Source organism: Phoenix dactylifera, chromosome 14 (genome assembly GCF_051530095.1).
Source record: "Phoenix dactylifera cultivar Ajwa chromosome 14, Ajwa_hap1_PhDact_Kaust_v1.1, whole genome shotgun sequence".
Classification (NCBI taxonomy): Eukaryota; Viridiplantae; Streptophyta; class Magnoliopsida; order Arecales; family Arecaceae; genus Phoenix; species Phoenix dactylifera.
Window position 1 is genome coordinate 28,394,183 of NC_143203.1, and position 18,624 is coordinate 28,412,806.

At 44.1% G+C, this 18,624-nt stretch overlaps 2 protein-coding genes and 1 pseudogene across 19 annotated transcripts; 1 reads left to right on the plus strand and 2 right to left on the minus strand.

The window, feature by feature from the left end:
* The first annotated feature begins 572 nt into the window (after positions 1-572).
* On the plus strand, positions 573-6,481 carry LOC103695493 (Pentatricopeptide repeat (PPR) superfamily protein). 14 transcript variants are annotated; one of them, XR_015972903.1, is made up of 4 exons: positions 573-2,806; positions 2,958-3,046; positions 3,315-3,453; positions 3,549-6,481. XR_015972903.1 is itself a non-coding variant. In XM_026800556.3 (2 exons), exon 1 carries the CDS (start codon positions 664-666, stop codon positions 2,767-2,769), a length of 2,106 nt encoding a protein of 701 aa, XP_026656357.2. In that variant the 5' UTR covers positions 573-663; the 3' UTR covers positions 2,770-2,806; positions 2,888-6,481. The 14 variants fall into 14 exon arrangements, 3 of the variants coding, with proteins under 3 accessions (XP_026656357.2, XP_026656358.2, XP_008775065.2); XR_015972905.1 differs by lacking the exon at positions 3,315-3,453 and having other exon boundaries at positions 2,888-3,046; positions 5,457-6,481; XR_015972900.1 differs by having other exon boundaries at positions 3,260-6,481.
* Positions 5,409-6,130, minus strand: LOC148700153 (uncharacterized; annotated as a pseudogene). The gene is made up of 2 exons (XR_015972961.2): positions 5,934-6,130; positions 5,409-5,836 (listed from the first exon to the last, which is right to left on the minus strand). The product of XR_015972961.2 is annotated as an uncharacterized LOC148700153 (transcript).
* Positions 6,482-12,016: 5,535 nt separating the features above from the next.
* PTR5 (peptide transporter 5) lies at positions 12,017-16,332 on the minus strand. 4 transcript variants are annotated; one of them, XM_088710252.1, is made up of 6 exons: positions 16,188-16,309; positions 16,005-16,100; positions 14,240-14,397; positions 13,929-14,146; positions 13,290-13,840; positions 12,017-13,115 (listed from the first exon to the last, which is right to left on the minus strand). In XM_088710252.1, exons 3-6 carry the CDS (start codon positions 14,346-14,348, stop codon positions 12,263-12,265), a joined length of 1,731 nt encoding a protein of 576 aa, XP_088566378.1. In that variant the 5' UTR covers positions 14,349-14,397; positions 16,005-16,100; positions 16,188-16,309; the 3' UTR covers positions 12,017-12,262. The 4 variants fall into 4 exon arrangements, with proteins under 4 accessions (XP_088566378.1, XP_088566379.1, XP_008775060.1 ...); XM_088710253.1 differs by having other exon boundaries at positions 16,005-16,066; positions 16,188-16,283; XM_008776838.5 differs by lacking the exon at positions 16,005-16,100 and having other exon boundaries at positions 16,188-16,332.
* Positions 16,333-18,624: the final 2,292 nt, after the last annotated feature.

Genomic DNA, 18,624 nt, shown 5'->3' on the forward strand with positions numbered 1-18,624 from the left:
GATTCGGCAGTGATAAGGTGCCCAACAAATAGAAAGTGTGCTAGAATTCGTACGTTATATATACTTAGTCTTGCTCGGTAAATAAATTTTAAATATTTATATAAGATCAAAATATTTAAATAATATTATTTAGTTATTTTTTTAATGAGGTTTTTGATTGTTATAAATAGTATATAGATCCGACATATGATGTATATAGATTAGGAGATAGTATAGCACGAGCTCATTTGGATTGCTTAGGTATTGCCCATGGTGTTTGTAATTAGGTGTGGATAGATTGAACTTTTAACCCGGCAAAGTTATATGATTTTAATTAAAAAAATTGTAAAAATTATATGGACTTGTTCTTAATTTTATATCAATTATTTGCTGGAGATATTTAACGATTTTTTGGATTATTTTTTTTAAAAATAAGATACCGAGTTATGCGGTAAGCAAATGAAACCATCACGACTGGCACCAAAGCAGAAGACAGGCCTCTCGTGGCGTGCAAATTGAATTAATATTTTAAATAAAAGTTAATTTGTAAAAAAATAATTATATACAAAATCCTTTATTCAAGACATCAGCCTCTTTCGCTTGCGGGGAGCAACGAACGTCGCAGCATCACGCGAAGGCTTCCGCGTTATAACTAACGACGCAGGATGGGGCAGAAGCGGAAGAATGGCCGGCGGACAGCAGATGGCGGGGGGAGAGCCTCTCGCCGACTCTCCCCCGCTCTACCGCCTCCTCGACCTTCTCAAAGACGAGAAGGATCCCGCCACCGCCCTTTCCCACCTCGACGCCATCGCCGCCCGCCACCCCTTCTACTCCCCCTCACCTTCCCTCCTATTCCTCCTCCTCCGCCGCCTCTCCTCCTCCGCCCCCGCCCTTCTTCCCCGCCTCCTCCGCTTCCTCTTCTCCCGCCCCCGCCGCCACCGCTTCTCCGAGGCTGCCGCCCTCGTCGCCCTCAAGGCCTTCTCCCGCGCCCTCATGCCCGACCACGCCCTCGCCACCTTCCAGTCCCTCCCCGCCATCTTCCGATGCCAGCCCGGCGTCCGTTCCCACAACGCCCTCCTCGATGCCTTCGTCCGCGCTCGCCGCTGGGACCAGGCCGAGTCCTTCTTCGCCTTCTTCCATACCAAAGGCCGCGTCTCCCCCAACCTCCAGAGCTACAACATTCTCATCCGAGGCCTCTGCGACCGGGGACAGCTCGATCGAGCGCTCCGACTCCTGGAAACCATCCAAAGTCGCGGCCTTGAGCCCGACCGCGTTACCTACAGTACCGTGATCTATGGGTTGCTTAAAAACGGCGATTTGGTCAACGCTCTCAAACTGTTCGATGAAATGTGCGATAAAGATGTGACGCCCGATATTGTGTGCTATAATGTTCTGCTTGATGGTTTGTTGAAGAAAGGCGATTTCTCGAAGGGAATGGAGATCTGGGAGAGGCTGGTCAGGGATAGCGCGGTTGGTCCAAATGTTGCCACGTATAATGTTATGCTGAATGGTTTGTGCAAGCTTGGGAAGTTTGAAGAGGTGATGGAGATGTGGAGTCGGATGGTGAGGAATGGCCATCGGCCTGATTCATTCACCTATGGGATTTTGATTCACGGGCTGTGTGAAACAGGGAATGTGGATGGGGCCTCACGGGTCTACGCGGAGATTATCAAGACGGGCTTTGTCATCGATGTTGTCACATGTAACTCTCTGCTTAATGGTCTCTGCAAGGCAGGGAGGATAGAGGAGTCCTTGAAGCTGTGGCAGTCGATGGGAAAGGTAGGGAATCGCAACATTGTCAGTTACAACATAATGATCAAGGGTCTGTTCGAGAATGGCAAGGCAGATGAGGCAGTTTCACTTTGGGAAAGCTTGCAAGGGGACAATGCATGCCATCCAGATTCAGTGACAATCGGTGTTTTGATCCATGGGTTGTGCGAAAAAGGGTATGTCAACAAGGCTTTATGGGTTTTGAAGGAGGCGCAAGAAGATGGTGAGAAGAATCTGGATGTCTTTGCATATTCCTCGATGATAAATGGATTGAGCAAAGATGGGAGATTGGATGAGGCTATTTGCATTTATGATCAAATGGCTAAACATGGCTGTGAACCAAATTCGCATACATACAATGCATTGATAAGTGGCTTCTGTCGAGCATCTAAGATTGCTGTCGCCATCCGGGTTTTCAAGGAGATGGTCAGCAATGGCTGCACTCCTACTATTGTAACATACAACACTCTTATAGATGGTTTGTGTAAGGTGGAGAGGTTCCAGGAGGCTTCTAGCTTTGCAAAAGAAATGATGGAAAAAGGTTTCAAACCTGACATGGTGACATACAGCTCTTTGATGGATGGTCTCTGTCGAGATAAGAAGATCGATGTTGCTCTTGACATTTGGGACAGAGTTCTTGACAAGGGCTTTGGAGCCGATGTCATCATGCACAACATTCTTATCAATGGCCTTTGCTCTGCTGGGAAAGTGGAAGAAGCCCTGCATGTTTTCTTGGAGATGAAACAGAAGAACTGCACTCCAAATCTAGTAACATACAACACGCTTATGGATGGATTTTATCAAGTTGGTGACTGTGAAAGGGCATCAGATGTACTGGTCCAGATGTCAGAGGCTGGGTTTGAACCAGATATCATTTCTTACAACATAATGTTTAACGGTCTTTGTTCTTATAATAGGACATCTGAGGCAATGAAGTTACTGGATGATGCCTTAGGTTGTGGTACTATTCCAACTGCCATTACCTGGAGTATACTAGTTAGGGCAGTTATCTGCAGCTGACCCTTTCCAACTTGATCTCTGTGAAGATCTATTGCAAGTGAGGTTTCTCTCTCTCTTCATCAACTTTGTATTAGGCTTATTGGATTGGTCACATTCCTTTATACGCATTAACATACAGAAACATTATAATCTGCTCCCAAATGCTGGCATTGCGTTCATTGCATGCATGCCATGCCTGAATATTCCAGGACCCCATGATGGAAAATTGCTGATAATGCAAACCAGGCAGATTGTTGGATATTTGAAGGACATTCATATATCCTTTTAAGCGCTGAAGGTATGTTTACCTGGAAATCTTATGGGGCATTTTGTGAAGTTATCTTGCAAAATCCCGTATCAAAATGAACTCATTTTGAAGGCTCTGCTTGTTCTTAACTTTTTGTCCATTTTATGTGGAACATAGCAATTTCTCATATTATGTTTTTTCTGCACAGATTGATATTCATTCCTAAGTTTGTTAATATTACTTGGTCATATTGTTCTTGGGCAGCATTTTCATCTGTTTGGCTCCATAGGGTGTGTTATCTAGCTTTGACCTATGACAGGAGTATTGTTGTGCAATGCGTGTTGCAAGGAGCATAGAGGTGCTGGTATGCGGTGCTGTGTGCTCATGTGCATATGAAATGCATGCGTGCTCGTTGCAAGACACAATAATAGTCTTGGAAAAATGATAGGACAAAATAAGTAACTTTATGCTTCTCTCTCTCTCTCTCTCGCTCTCTCTAGTAAAAGGTATTCCTATTATTTCATTTTCTTTACTAGGATTCTAATGTCTGCAGCAAGATCCACAATCTCATTACTGGGGACTGTTGCAATCATGTACTGGTATGATATGGTATCAAGCCGAACCGCATGGACACTTGGTACACTGATGCATATTGGTTCCTACTTTTGCCTTTCTCATTTTTGAGATTATATTATGATTTTAAGGATGTTTTGATATTATTTTATTTCATATTGGTCTTGACCGCATGATTGCTTAATGGATGGCACAAACCAACACAAACCACTCCTAACCAATCGGAACCGAGTGGTTCCACTTGGTTCAGAGCAAGGACTGTTTCGCATTGGTTCCCAAACTAATAGGCCACAGTGGTTCCGGTCAGTATGCCCCGAACCAAGTGGTTCAAGTCGATATGCCTTGAACCAGGTGGTCGACCATGGCTACAGTTCTCTTATCTATCAAGAATTATTTTGGGAGGTTGTTTTTTTGGGGGGTCAATAGCCCCTATGGGAATTTTACCTGCTCAGAATCTCAGAGTTGGTCTCAAGTCTTAAGAAAACCAAGTAACTTAATGATGGTCCCGAGCCTTTTGGCAGGGATGCGGTTCTTATATGTCTCCTTCACCTCAGCTAATGACACAGTAGACATGCTAGTTAGACTTGAGATCTAAAGACACTTTTTGTGGAACTCATTTCAAACCTGTAACTTATCTATTTCTTTTCACTAAACAGGATCGACCTTATCATTTGTCTGAAAGAAACAAACTTGGCCATCATAAAGTAAAGGGCATAAAGATAAGCAGCAGAGATAAGCCATAATATGCATCTCAAATGATAACCTTGTTTTGAAAATATAGCATGCAATATCTAAAACCAGAACCTTAACAAGTCTTATCTTATTTGATGTTGCAAGTAACTCTTAAGAATTTCCTACTCCTGTGCATTTGTTGGCTTGAACTGTTATGCTGCTCATTGAGTCTCCAATGCACAATCTGTTCGACACCCTATAGGACTTGAAGAATTTGGTAATGGGCTTATTATCTCTTGCTGTCTGGGCTTTGAGTAGCCTCATATGCAATTTTATTTCCCTTGCACCATATCTGCCACTTCTATAAATCTACTGTACATTTTTGCCTGATACTCTGTTAGTTCTTTCATGTATAACTTTTATGAGGTGAAGGTAAGAATAAACTAATATATACTATACAGCATCAGAATGTCTTAGTTACACAATTTTGGCAATGGGAGAATATTACCAAAATGACATCTTGATGCAAAAGCAAAGTTAGCTTGTGTGTATCAGACCCCAGTTTTAAGAGTTGACTGCGGTTTATTTTACCATGCAATATTTGTCTTCGTCCTTCTTAGAACTGTTTGATTATAGAGTTTAGTGGATTTTGCGAAAAAGTCTGCTTTATTTTTTTCTATTTGCAGTTTTGGACCATTTATTCTTTCCTTTCCTTTCTTTCTTTCTTTCTTTCTTCTTTTTTTCTTTTCTTTTCTTTTCTTTTCTTTTTTCAATCCTTAGGTAGGACCCAATTCTAAAAATTTTGGATGCTTTTGCCCCCGGACAAGTGCATACAGGCTGCTTGCATGTTTAAGCAGAGCTGAATACAGATAGTTTTTATAGTGAATGCCTAAATTTTTTTAAACAAATGCACATATTTTTAACATTGATTGCACATCTTTGTGATGAAATGCACATTCATGAGCTAGAGCGTACCTGTGGGTCAGGTGCTAAGGCATCTGAAACTTTTAAAATCGGTCCACCATTTGTGGGAGAGAACAATAAAAGTGGTCTGAATTTGCAAAAACAGAAACAAAGCGGACTGCTTCTGCAGAACTCCTGAGAATTTACAGAACAGATAGTACTCAGTAAGACTTTTATTTCCCAAGAAGGGAAGAAGATTCAACTATTATCTTTTACTCTTTTTTCTTATTTGTTTTTCATTTGTTGATGACAGGCTCTGCTCGTAAATGTACCGAGCAAGCAGGCTGACAAATATCAAACCCTATGCTGCAACTTTCTCCATTCTACCTCAGGAGTAGTGGCAACAGCATTTCCAATTGCGACAAGCAGCAATGACATGAGCACAAATATTTCTCTGGATTGTTGATCCTGCCCTCTCCTCTGTAACTTCTCCAATCTTTTGTGCTTCAAACTTAGCTTCTGCTTTCCCTTGAGGTGCCTTATTCCACAGGTTCTTGAAGGACAAGCCTTCATTTCGGTCCTGCTTGATCTGATCCTCAAATTCCTCCAACATCCTCCTATTCGTTTCAATCTCCTGTTAATTTCTGCAGTCCCTTCAAAAGCCTGCTTCAGATTCTCCAGGTTTGCCATGATCTGCAACATCAGAATTATTTGGAGGAGAGATTTTGCAAAATAGTAGATGGTGTCATGTATTGTAGAAGTAAAAGCTTCATATAAGTTACAAGCAGACCCTGGCACTGGCTTCGTCAAGCTCTTCGAGACTGCTCTCTCCAATTTTATTGAACTCAGCATTGGCATCCTCTGCAAACTGAGATATTCAGAGTGCTCACCAAGGAAGTTGGTGAGGTGAACCTTTTGGACTTGCAGCATAGCAATTCATGCAAGCAGATCCCGCTTTTGCTTTTCTCCTTCGGATGAAGAGGAGTCAGAACCAGCTTGGTTGGAATTACAGAAACAGAGGGTTAATCTCCCAAAAAGGGTTAGTTTGGGGGAGGGAGGGATGTTTGAATGGCCTTAAGGAGGGTTCATATCTTCTTCTGTTTGTAATACTGGAGTACGCAGAGAAGCAAGCAGTGGAGAGCCGAGGATGTTACTCTCACTCCCTGTAGCAGTGGTGATTTCCACCTCCCATGCCTGGACGTCAAACATTATCCATTACCTTTTAATTTTATTTAAAAATAATGGAGCGTCAACTTCATGTGTCCATTTTGCGCTGCTGCTTAAATAAAATCTTTGGTACTGTTTGTTTATGTGGAAAAATAATGTCGTCTTGTTAAATCCCTTGATTTTTCCCCCATTATTGTTGGCTTCTACCGGATGATGTTCCCAGAATTGTTATTATAATTGATCTCTTCCACGTCTTCATTCTTGGTTTTCCGACTATTTAATGTTTTGATGGGTTAGAAGTACGGTATGCTATACCGGTCTGAACGGGACGATACGGAATATATCGTATCGGTTCGGTACCGATATCTGGTACGGTTGGTGTACCGATATTTGGTATGTCAAAAAATTTCGTATTGTACCATACTAATACCGTGCCAGCATGGCACTAGTACGAATCCGGTATTGAAATGGCGAATCTTGATTGTGAGGTCCTAATTTATTCTGCTCTTTTTATTCCGACCGAGTAGAAAAGGCCTGCAGACAGAATTGTAATGTCCGGGCCCAAAACCAACTGGGCCCAATACTTTTGAGGCCCAGTTAGGGGTGTTGGGCCCGATTGTTGTGTTGTGGGCCCTACTGCCGGGGGGTGGCAACCGTGGAGGGCTGCCACCTCATGCTGAGAGGGAATTGACAGGGCCTCAACTGGCCGGTAGAGGGATGGCCAGCTCTTAGGGGCCCCGATCATGCAAAACGGGAGCTCGCCCGCTGGAAGCTCTCGGAACCAGGGGGAGGAAGAGATGGGACCTCCTTAGGGGCCCTTGACCATGCAAAACAGGAGGTATCGGAGGAGGCGTCGGAGCGGAGGCGTCGGAGCAGGGTCGTCGCAGTTCATCCACAGAATAGGTGAGCCTCTCGACCACCTTGTTTTCCTGCCCTTCACCCTCTCGATCCACTCGGGAGGATAGATTAAAAGAAAGAAAGAAAGAAGAGAGGAAAGAGGGGCTCACCTGTGTGTGGTCGCCGGCGTCGTGGGGAACGGCCACAGACGTCGCAGGAGCCGCCGGCCTCGGCTCGGCCGCAGGTAGCAGGCCGGCTGTGGGCGTCGCCGGCCGTGGCCCGGCCCTCCCAAGCTCGCCTTTCTTCCTTCACGAGAGAAGAATAGAGAGAGGAAAAGAGAGGGCTTGGGAGCGAGAGAGAATATAGGAGGTTTGAGAAGGGAGATTGAAGAGGAAGAGGGGACTTGTCGGATTGTCGTCGCGTGAGGCGTGAAGAGAAGATGAACAGTAGTTTTACTGAAGGAACTCTAACTTATCAGTGTTTTACAAGAGATATATATACAAGGAGATCAACATAACAGTTTACGGAAGTGGTTCCTCGTATCAAGGTGTGTTACAACAACTCGCTAACAGCTTATCTGATTCACTGGGATTATCATAGAGATAGCTAAAATGGTGCAGAAGTTCCGCTCAAGGCGGAGGCTTGGTAACAGGTTCTATATGCCCCCTCAAGATGGACGAGCCATCAGCAAGGCCAATCTTGGATTTAAGCAGATGAAACCGGTGGCGAGGTAGAGGTTTAGTCATCAGATCTGCCAACTGATCTATAGTATGAACATGATGAATACTGATTTTTCCTTTTTGCACAAGATCACGGACAAAGAGCAAATCAATTTCAATGTGCTTCATGCGAGAGTCTTGTACTGGATTGAGACTAAAATGGTTCGCTCCAATATTATCACAGTAGAGCTGCGGAGCTTGTGGAAGCTGGAGTCCAAGTTCAGACAGAAGAGATTGTAGCCATACTGTTTCAGAGGTAGCAGCTGCCAAGGCACGAAATTCAGCTTCAGTGGACGAGCGGGAAACAACACGTTGCTTTTGAGCTGTCCAGGAAATGGGATTACAACCAAGGAATGTGATGAAGGCGGTAGTCAACACCCGAGTGTCATGATCTCCAGCCCAGTCGGCGTCCGTATAGGTGCTGAGTTGCAATGCACTATTCTTCCGGATGTGAATGCCATGAAAGATGGTATGCTTGAGATACCTGAGTAGTCGCTTGGCAGCAGCCCAGTGGTTGACAGTAGGCTGATGCATGAACTGGGAGAGCCTATTCACAGCGAAGACAATATCCGGTCGAGTGAGACTGAGGTACTGAAGGCTGCCTATGACACTGCGATATTCAGTGCTATCCGCAGGGGGGAGCCATCTAGGAGAACAAGGGGATTGCTGGTGGATAGAGGGGTCTGAACTGTCTTAGCGCCATCCATGTTGGTGCGAGCGAGGAGATCACGCACATATTTGTGCTGTGAGAGAAAAAGCCCCTGAGTTGTAGGGATTACCTCGATACCCAAGAAGTAGTGAAGATTCCCCAAGTCCTTAATGGAAAACCGGTCACTTAGTTCTGTAATGATCTTTGAAACAAAAGAAGGATTGCTGCCTGTGATAATAAGATCATCCACGTAGATAAGACAGTAGCATGTAACACCGGCCGAGTTGTAAATGAAGAGAGACGTGTCAGTACAGGAAGATTGAAAACCAGAACTGAGAAGAGCCGCTCGAAGAGACCGATACCAGGAGCGGGGAGCTTGCTTGAGTCCGTAGATGCTTTTCTTTAACTGACAAACACAGTGGGGTTTAGAGGGATCCTCAAAGCCAGGAGGTTGTTTCATGAAAACTGATTCATCAAGAGTACCATGGAGAAATGCATTGTTTACGTCCAGTTGTCTAAGGCACCATCCTTTCATGACTGCAAGAGAAAGAATAAGCCTGATGGTGGCAGATTTAACAACGGGGCTGAATGTTTCAGAGTAATCAACACCAGGCCGCTGATGAAACCCTTTGGCAACTAGGCGAGCCTTGAATCGACTGATAGAGCCGTTTGGGTTGCGTTTCACACGGAATACCCATTTGCTGCCCACAAGGTTCATACCAGCAGTGGGAGGAACAAGGTCCCAAGTTCCATGCTTGAGAAGAGCTGTGAATTCATCCGACATTGCAGCACGCCACTGTGGGTCCTTGAGAGCCTGGCTGACACAGGTTGGTTCCTCCCACAGGTCCCAGGATCGAACCTGGCTCTGATACCATGAAGAGAAGATGAACAGTAGTTTTACTGAAGGAACTCTAACTTATCAGTGTTTTACAAGAGATATATATACAAGGAGATCAACATAACAGTTTACGGAAGTGGTTCCTCGTATCAAGGTGTGTTACAACAACTCGCTAACAGCTTATCTGATTCACTGGGATTATCATATAGATAGCTGGAATGGTGCAGAAGTTCCGCTCAAGGCGGAGGCTTGGTAACAGGTTCTATAAGGCGGCCCCCGGCTTCGGCCGCGAGCGCCGCCGGCACGGGCATCGGCCTCAGGCGCGGCCGAGGGTGCCGCGGGTTCGACCGGGGAAGCCGAGAGCTCGGCCGCGGGCGCCGCCGATCGCGGTCCGACCCCTCCCCATGAGGAGGAGACCGTCGTCCTCCCTTCGCCGGAGAGGAGAGGAGAAGAGGAAGGGGAGATCGGGATGAAAGAGAGAAGGAGAGGAAGCTTCGGGAAGAAGAAAATAAACAAAGAAGAAAAGAAAAGGGAAAGAGAGAAAAGGAAAAAAAAGGAAAAAGGAAAAAGAAAAAAGGAAAAGAAAAAGGACAAAGGACATGGGTTTAGCCGATTTGACTAAACCCGAGCCCAAACAGATTGGGCTAAGTCTGGACGAGCCCAAACTGTAAAATTGAACCAAATATAGCCCAATTTGAACTTGGTCCGAACCTAATTAGGCTGGGTTAGTCCCAGCAGACTCAACTAAGACTCAATTCAAACCCAATTCAGCTAACCAGAGGCCTAATCGGCTATAGGCTGACCCTGACTCAGGCCCAAATGAGCCACATTGACCCTAAACCCAAAATTTAACTTAGGATTAAGCCTATTGACCAAATTAGAAGGCCCCAACGTGGGTAAAGTGGACTTGGGCCAAATTCTTGGATGGGATCCAAACAAGTAAACTCATAATTTTAACTGAGAAATTATGTATTAAACAAACGGAGAATAATGTGATCCCTATGATGTTGTGCAAGGTGATTAAGGATCCGTCATTTGGACTGGTCAAATGTGGGAAAGCGAATTACTGTAAGTAACTTGTTGTAATCTTATTATAAATCATGAATACGTTTCCTTACCTAAATTATAAGTATAAGTAACCTGTCCCAATCTTCTACGGATCATGTATACAAGTGGTATGTTTTAGTCATAGAAATTATGGTTATGCATACATCATGCTTATACAGATTTTAAAGTATTACACATGTAAGATGATTGGCATTTCGTTACCATAATTGCACTTAATATAGTAATCATAGTGTAAGATGATGAATTGCCTCTAGCTAAGTGTACCACTTGCAAGAAGTACTATGTATGGACTCTTAGATGCTACGGGCTGTATAATAACTGAGCTCGCCCCGCCAGTGGCCGACAATGACTCCGCCGTAGTATCGGAGGATGTAAACCACGGCATGCTGGTATACGATCTTACAGGGTATATTTACATGAAGATTTTCGATAACATACATAACATGATTATTGATTCAGTATGAATATTTTATCATGATGAATTGTTAGATAGCATACATATCAGCTTCTCAAATCCTGTTTAAACATGTTTAGCATATTAATTGATCCATTAAAATTATGCAGGATTACTTACTGAGCTGTGTAGCCTATACCATTTTATTGATATTTTTTTTCAGATCCTCACCACTGATAGCTGCGAGAGACTTTTTCTTTTGTATCAGGGCTTATCCCTTTTGGGGTAAAACAAATATACTTTTGTATACATAAAATATGTAGAAGCTCTGTATTTTTGTACCACTGAGCATGTGTGCTAAAAATGCTTTAATATATGAAGTTTGACTGGTTTGACTACCTTGTTACTCATGTATGAGGCTGCATGCTATTGTGGGTGGTAGTCGGCAATAGCACGGCCGTGTCATGGATCCGAATCCGGGGCGTGACAGAATTGCTTCCATGTCCTTTTGTGAGGGATGCAAACGGTAAAATCTGCTGCCTAAAATGAATGAATTGCCCCTTGACCGGGTGGTCCAAGATTTAATGATTGGGTAGGTTGCCCTCCGTTTCCATAACAACGACAAGAAAAGAACACAGATACACGCGCGCGCACAGGGTGAGATAGATGCAAGTTGCATGACTTCCTCAGCTCCAGCTCCCTTTCTTTTTGAACACCTGAAATTTATCTCGTCAGTGAAGTAGTTCAGGTTTTTGCCTCAGGACGTGCAAATTCCAACGGAAGGTTTTCATGGAGGTTTCCACAATACCAAGTAAATTTTTATTGTAAAATTTAGTCAATCAAAGGGTATACGTTTTCCTGCATATCAACAATTTATTTTTGAAATTAGTCACCACATCTGTTAGTCAAATGTGATGAGACCACTTGGTTAATTTAAGTAAGCCATTCACCCATCTCTAATCGAATCCTCTATTCAATATGACAGCATCTGGAGTCTGGGCCGAAATCATCCAAATAATGCTGGGACATTTAGTTGTTCAAGTAATCGAGCAATCGGCAGTGTATGAGATCATTAAGAATATTTCTTTTTCTTCTTATATTTTGCTTCTTTTTTTCTGAAGCGGATGATCCATACCATTTTAGTAAGAAATTTTAGAAATAAAGAATTTTAGTAATGGGGTTGTTTCAGTCATCTCATAGATTGCTCGAAAGTTGAAAGCGCACAATCTTTTCTTTTCGATGAATTTTAACATAGACATGTTGCCTTGGCATCCAAGGAGACAATCCAAATCTAGAGACTTGCACTTAACGACATACATAGGCAGTACGTGCTACTTTTATATATAGATAGATAGATATATTCCACAAATTTACAAGCTCATAGAAGAGCATCCAACAGACGAATCTTGATTGCCCGCTCCGGCAGATGTGCGCCTCTAATTAAGAGTTACTGGAATTCAGTGTCATCGCCTGCCGTCTTCTTATAGCTGTACCACTTGGCGATCAGAAGGTAGACTAGGAAGTTCACAACGCTGAGTATCGCCAGCAGCCAGAAGAAGTAATCGAGGTGGCCGCGGTTTAGGTTATCCGGAATCCACCCAAGCTTCCCGTTCCTGGTAGTAATGTGCGTGACGATCGTGACGAGCAGGGTGCTTAAGTAGTTACCAAGCGCCACCGTGGTCAGCGAGAGAGCAGAAAGCATGCTTCTCATGGCGTCGGGTGCCTGGTCGTAGAAGAACTCCAGCTGCCCGATAAAGGTGTACACTTCCGCGGCCCCCACGATGAAGTACTGAGGCACCTGCCAGAATACGGACAAGGGCACATAGTCATTATCGCCATCACGGTCGTATAAGTTATCCCTCGCCACGATGCGGAGCCTCACGATCTCCAGGGTCCCGGCAGCCAGCATGGAGAATATGGAGATGACCAGGCCGATGCCCATTCTGGTCAGCTGAGTAAAGCCCCGCTCGCGACCTGTGAACTTGCGAGCCACCGGGACTATTATGCGATCATAGATCGGAACCCATACGATAACGCTGATGGTGTCGAAGACGGAGACCGAAGCGGCTGGGATCTTGAAATGGGGGCCCATGCGGCGATCTAGAGTATCGCCTTGGAGAACGAACATGGTGCCCATCTGGCTGTAGACAGTCGCGAAGACGATGCCGCTGGCCCATATCGGAAGAATTCGCAGGACGCTCTTGAGCTCCTCCACTTGCGTGACCGTGCAGAGCATCCATGGGTCCGCGGGGCCGCCGATCTTTTCATCCTGACTCCTCACGGCTGCCTTGTCCAGGAACCTGAGTGGAACACGAAAACAAAGTTTCAAATCGATGCATGCTTGCCCAACCGAACTGGGAGGGAGTCCAACTCAAAAAGATCAGATCGCTACAGCTGCTGCAGATGTCTCTAAGCAGCACAAACTGTAGCTAGGAAAGCCATGCATGCTGAATAAGGAGTTCCAACGGACTTACTCGAACTGGTTCGTGTGCTCGAGCTTGCGGCTACCTTGTATTGCAGATTCCTTCTCCGGAATCTCGTACAGTAGAGATTTGTCGGCAGGTACCTTCGCCCCGGATTTCCTAAAAGATGCGACGACAACTTGGGCAATGCGTGTGAGGGGGCTTCCTCCAGGTTTCTGGTGTCTGTACAATGCTGTGCCCGAGAAGAAGCTCACAACCGCAATGGACATTACCACCGCAGGGATTCCGAAGCCCCAGCCCCATCCTTTATTCTCCTGTATCCAGACCAGCACCAAGGCCGCAACCAGGGCCCCGATGTTGATCGAGAAGTAGAACCAATTGAAGAAGGAGCTCTTCCTTTTCTTCTCGGATTCATCTGAGTCATCAAATTGGTCGGCCCCAAAAGAAGAGACGCAGGGCTTGATCCCTCCAGTACCCAGTGCAACAAGATAGAGCGCTACGAAGAACACCGCACTCTGAGCATTCGTGGGGTCGCAGACACCGTTCCTACAAGCCGGTTTCAGCCCTCCGACGGATGCTGTCAGAGTCAGCAGCGTCAAACCCTGCAATCAAGCAGAAAAGAATTAGTTCTCATGTCTGATGGTTCGAGTCAAGTACAGAATGGAAGGGGGTTTCTTCGATTTTCCTTACGAAGATATAAATTATCATAAAACTGGCGATCGTCCAATATCTTCCAAGGTAGGCATCAGCTAAAAAAGCCCCAAGCAGAGGCAAAATATAGCACGTGCCCGACCAGTTGGTGACATTATTTGCTGCCGTGGAATTCCCTTGGTGGAGATGGTCCTTCAGGTAGTTCACCAGATTGGTGCTCATCCCATAATATGCCAACCTTTCACAGCATTCATTCGCTGCGTAGAGATAAAAAAACCTTGGTATGCGAAAGGTTAAAGGAAACAAACTTGTTTTTATAGGATATGGCACAAGGACTTAGAGAACCATACCAAGAATGTAGGGGCAAGCCCTCCAATTCCCGGTGCCTTTCCTCACAGCAGGGTTTCCGTGAATATCTGTCGTTCCATCTTTTGTGTATTTGTCTTCGGCTTCCTCCATGTTTTCGCAGTTCGGATACTGCTTGGAGTGATTCTTCTCACTATTTAACCTACAATTTCAGCATTCGTAACGTCGATATGGTAATGCACCAGGTAAGCTTACATGGAAAATTACACTAAACTCGCTAGAGTTGCAAAGCTGAAACAAATGAGGATTTAACTAAGAATAAGTTATCAAGCAACCACCAGTACCACTTGAATAAATAAAGCAGAAACAGCAACTATTTGCGATGTTAGCAATAAATTACCTAGAGGGCCCGGCAATTCGTTCAAGAAGTATAGCAAAAGCCCAAGATTGATCTCGACTCGAAGCCGAATCGGGCCAGCCCGAGAGCACAATTGGGCTCCAGGCGAGACAGCGGAAAAGAGAACGTGGGCGGGAGAAGAGCGTGGAGAGATGGATTTGGAGTAAGAGAGGGCAGACGGGGAAGAGAGATTGGGAGGGAGAGTCGATAGTAATAGAGAGAGTAAGAGGGAGAGAGAGAGAGGAGAGAGGAGGGAGAGAGATCGAGGGGAAGAGAGAGAAGAGAGGAGAGAGGAGGGAGAGAAACCGAGGCAAAGAGAGAGAAGAGAGGCGAAGAGGGGAGATCGGCCTCGTGAGAAATAGAGTAGAGAGGAGATAAGAGAGAGATCGGGCTAGGACCGGAGTTTATTGGGCTTAGGCTTCAGGCTGGTCACACGCCAGGCCTAGTATTAGCTCGAGCCTTGTTCAGAATTTATCGGCCCAACAGCTCCAGCCTGGTTAAGGCCCGACCCAGAGTTGTCCAGCCCGATGGGCAGGCTCGGAATGTGGGAAGCATATCCGCCATGCTCTTGAACTATCGATCATCTGTTTGTATCATCTTCTAAAGGATTGATACCTACATATGATGTCTTAGAAAAAAGTTTGGGATATGAGGAAATCAATAATAAAGTGATAGCCGGCAAAGACACTATTTTAGTAATTTTTTTATTGTTGATATATAGGGAGTGATTTCTGAGTTGTTGATAGAACCTGATAGAACAGTGAATTCATCTAACTACAAAAAGGCTTGCCGCCTTGAGTAATGTCATGAGGAACCTATGGTGAACATGTCCATATATTCTAGAAAAATAAAAAGTTCTGGAATATAAGGAATACAAATTTTATAGGCACCAGTGAAACTGAATTGCTTCAAGAAATTCTTGAAGAAACTATCTTACTGGCTAGCCATTAGAGCTGAACGTGGCACATGTAGTACTTTGTTAGAAGACAATACTGTACTTCAAACCACTATTAAAACTGCCCCACTATATATATATATATATATTTCTTTTTTTGATGATAAGGGAGGCTGGAAGAGCAGCCACCCGGCTGTTATTAAAGATCAAAGTCCACAAGAATTTATAAAAGTTTTGACAGAGAGAGATAAGGAAGATCAGAAGTGGAGATACAAAGTCAGATCGTTACAGCAGGGAGAAAGAAACAGAAAAAAACAACAAAACAGACACCTTGAGCAAACTGCTCCACTAGATCAGAGGGGTTGAATTGTGAATATTTTTTTTCTAAAAAAGAAAATCTACAATATTTCTATCAGAGTTTGGTCTTACCTCCACTATTATTCTTCATTCCTATAATTGAAAAAAAAAATGTAAGCGAATTTCGAGGAGGATAGAGAAAGTTTATGCCGTGTCTTACCTCCCTTAAGAGATTAAGAACGAGTTCGGAATCGCTCTGAAGATGCACGAGGGAGGAGGACGCTAACATGTGATCATGGATCTCATAGATAAAATTCTGGCGTGGAGAAAATTTTTTGTTTCTTTGATAACTAAAGTACTGATAAGTGCATGGAAAAGGCGATCCGCCGAGCGAGGAGATTACCTGAATCCTGGCAAAGGCTATCCCTCGTCTTCCAGAAAAAGACGATCAATTCCCCGCGGGATCACAACTCTGAGGATAAGCCGGCCTGCCGAGCACCAATACCGCGATGGCTAGGTCTAGCTTTATAGAAGTCCAATATTCCGTTGGCTGGGGGCCCCTGCCTTTGGAATTTGGGGAGATATTTTGTCCCGACGGAGAACCCAAGGCCTACGGCGTTTTGCCTTACTATTCTACTGTTATAATGGACGAGTATTTACCACGTGCATATCGTGGTAGAAATTTACAAGGATACATCTCCACCTTCCAAGTTCCATTTGACTTCATCTTCACTTGCATCACACTAGTTTATTCTACTGTTTGGCTGAAACTTTCTTCGATTCTGTGCTGGAACTCAACAAGCAAGAGATGGTGTGAAAGGTGACTCCCATGTCTCCGTCCAGGAGCATGGCGCAGGGAGAATTCCGGCAAAGAATAATCAAAAACAATTGTAACTGATACAAGTCAGAACACGTGGCGGCCAACCCCTCCGTGAATCCGCTGAGAATTGCCGTGCAAATTAAACTCACGACGGAAATAAGTTTTACTTTCAGCACTCGGCAATGCTCGATACGGGTCAAATTGAGTTGGTGGCTCTGAAGGTATGACCCGACCGGCCCAACTAGTTCACTCCAGGATTGGATTGCATTCGATATAGATTGGACGATTTAGAGGTTGGGTTGGTTTGGGATTTACCTTCAACTCCATCCAACTCAGCAGTGCTCGATACGGGCGGAATTGGAGTGGTGGCCCTACATGTATCAGGCTGCCTATCTTGGCCTCAAGCAGATAAAGCACTCTGGAGTTAAAAAGTTCATTTTGCTCCACTTGAGATCTCAACCAATCAGATTATCCACGTAATATTACTAAAATATTCATGATGAGATTCTTCATGATCAATACACTCAAATATTCAATTTGCAGGTGAATGGTAAGAGCAAGCCAGAACAACGTAAAAGTAAAATAATGGTAAACAGGTGCATGATTGCATTAAAAGACGAAGGAAAGGAGGCAAGAAGTAAACGTCCTCATATGAAGGCCCTCAAACGTAATTATCATAGGGAACGATGACAAAAGGGTCCTTTTCCTATATTAAGAACTCAAGAGGGCAACATTCTTAAAAATATATATATAAGAGACCAGAACGAAAATTTCTAATGTAAATGTAGCACCCCCCAAAGTAAAATAAAAACAAAGGAGACAATCCAAAGCATAAGAGGATTATGCTGTAAAGCAAGAGGGCGGAGGAGGACTTCTTTGGCAACCTTCCAAAAGCATCATCAATGGCGAAGCAGACAGGGAGTGCAAACAAGCAATCCCCAGTGCACAACTCCTATACATGAACATGTGAACGCAAAGAGGAGGGATCGGTACCGTATTAAAGAAGTTCGTAAAGCCAAGGAATCGAAAGCGTTGGCGGTACAATAATTAAATTTATGAAAAATCTTCCTGATAATGGAACGTTCAACGGACGTTTCGATTCAAAAGAAAACAAATGATGGCCGTGGGAAAGAAAAACTGGAAAGGCAGCGTAGAAGTAGATTCATGAATACTCTTCGAAAATGGACCAGATTCGGAATCTCCTAATCTCCCCGAGCCAGAAGTCCAAAACACCACGGTGCCCCCCTCGAAAATTACAAAATATCTCGCTCTCTCTCGCCGGCTTCTGGGGCCCGCTTGAAAAGAACCTTTGAGGAAGGAATTAATATTGGCTTGAAAACCGGATGGGCGGATGGCGGAGGGGGGCATTGACGTCAACCATCGCAGAAGACGAGCCTCAACATCACGTCGTGACCGCGGCTATGGCACGCTAATGTCATAGCCATATTGGAGGTGGTGATTGAAAAAAAATAAAAAAATAAAAAATAAAAAATAAAAAAATAAAGAAAAACTGATACTTTCAAACCATGTTCTTATATGATACATTATGTCGTTAACATGTTTCACTTTCAATGTAAACGTAGAAACCACGGAATGCTTATACGATCACTACCTAAAAACATCAAAATTAGACCTTATATTATAGCCAATATATGCAAAGAGATCCATCGTTAAATTTAAGTTCCTATATTTCGTAATAAAGTAGTTTAATGGCACTAGATGTGAGAACTGAATCGGGCCTCGTTATAACTAATAAACTATAGAGGGATTTGACATCCAATTCCTTATTTTTCATGTTTAATATGGTGACTATAAGCAGCATTCTGGAAATAAATTTTGGACCATATCATAATTACTGAACTACAAAGAGATATATTACTGCTGCAACTGATTGGCGATTCTGCTGCAGATTATGTATGGCAGTGATAAACATTTGAATCTGTGCTCACGCGAGGCTAGTGTGAGCAGCCGATGCACACACAAAAAAAAACATCTAAATTTGTTGCATGAGCAAATGGAA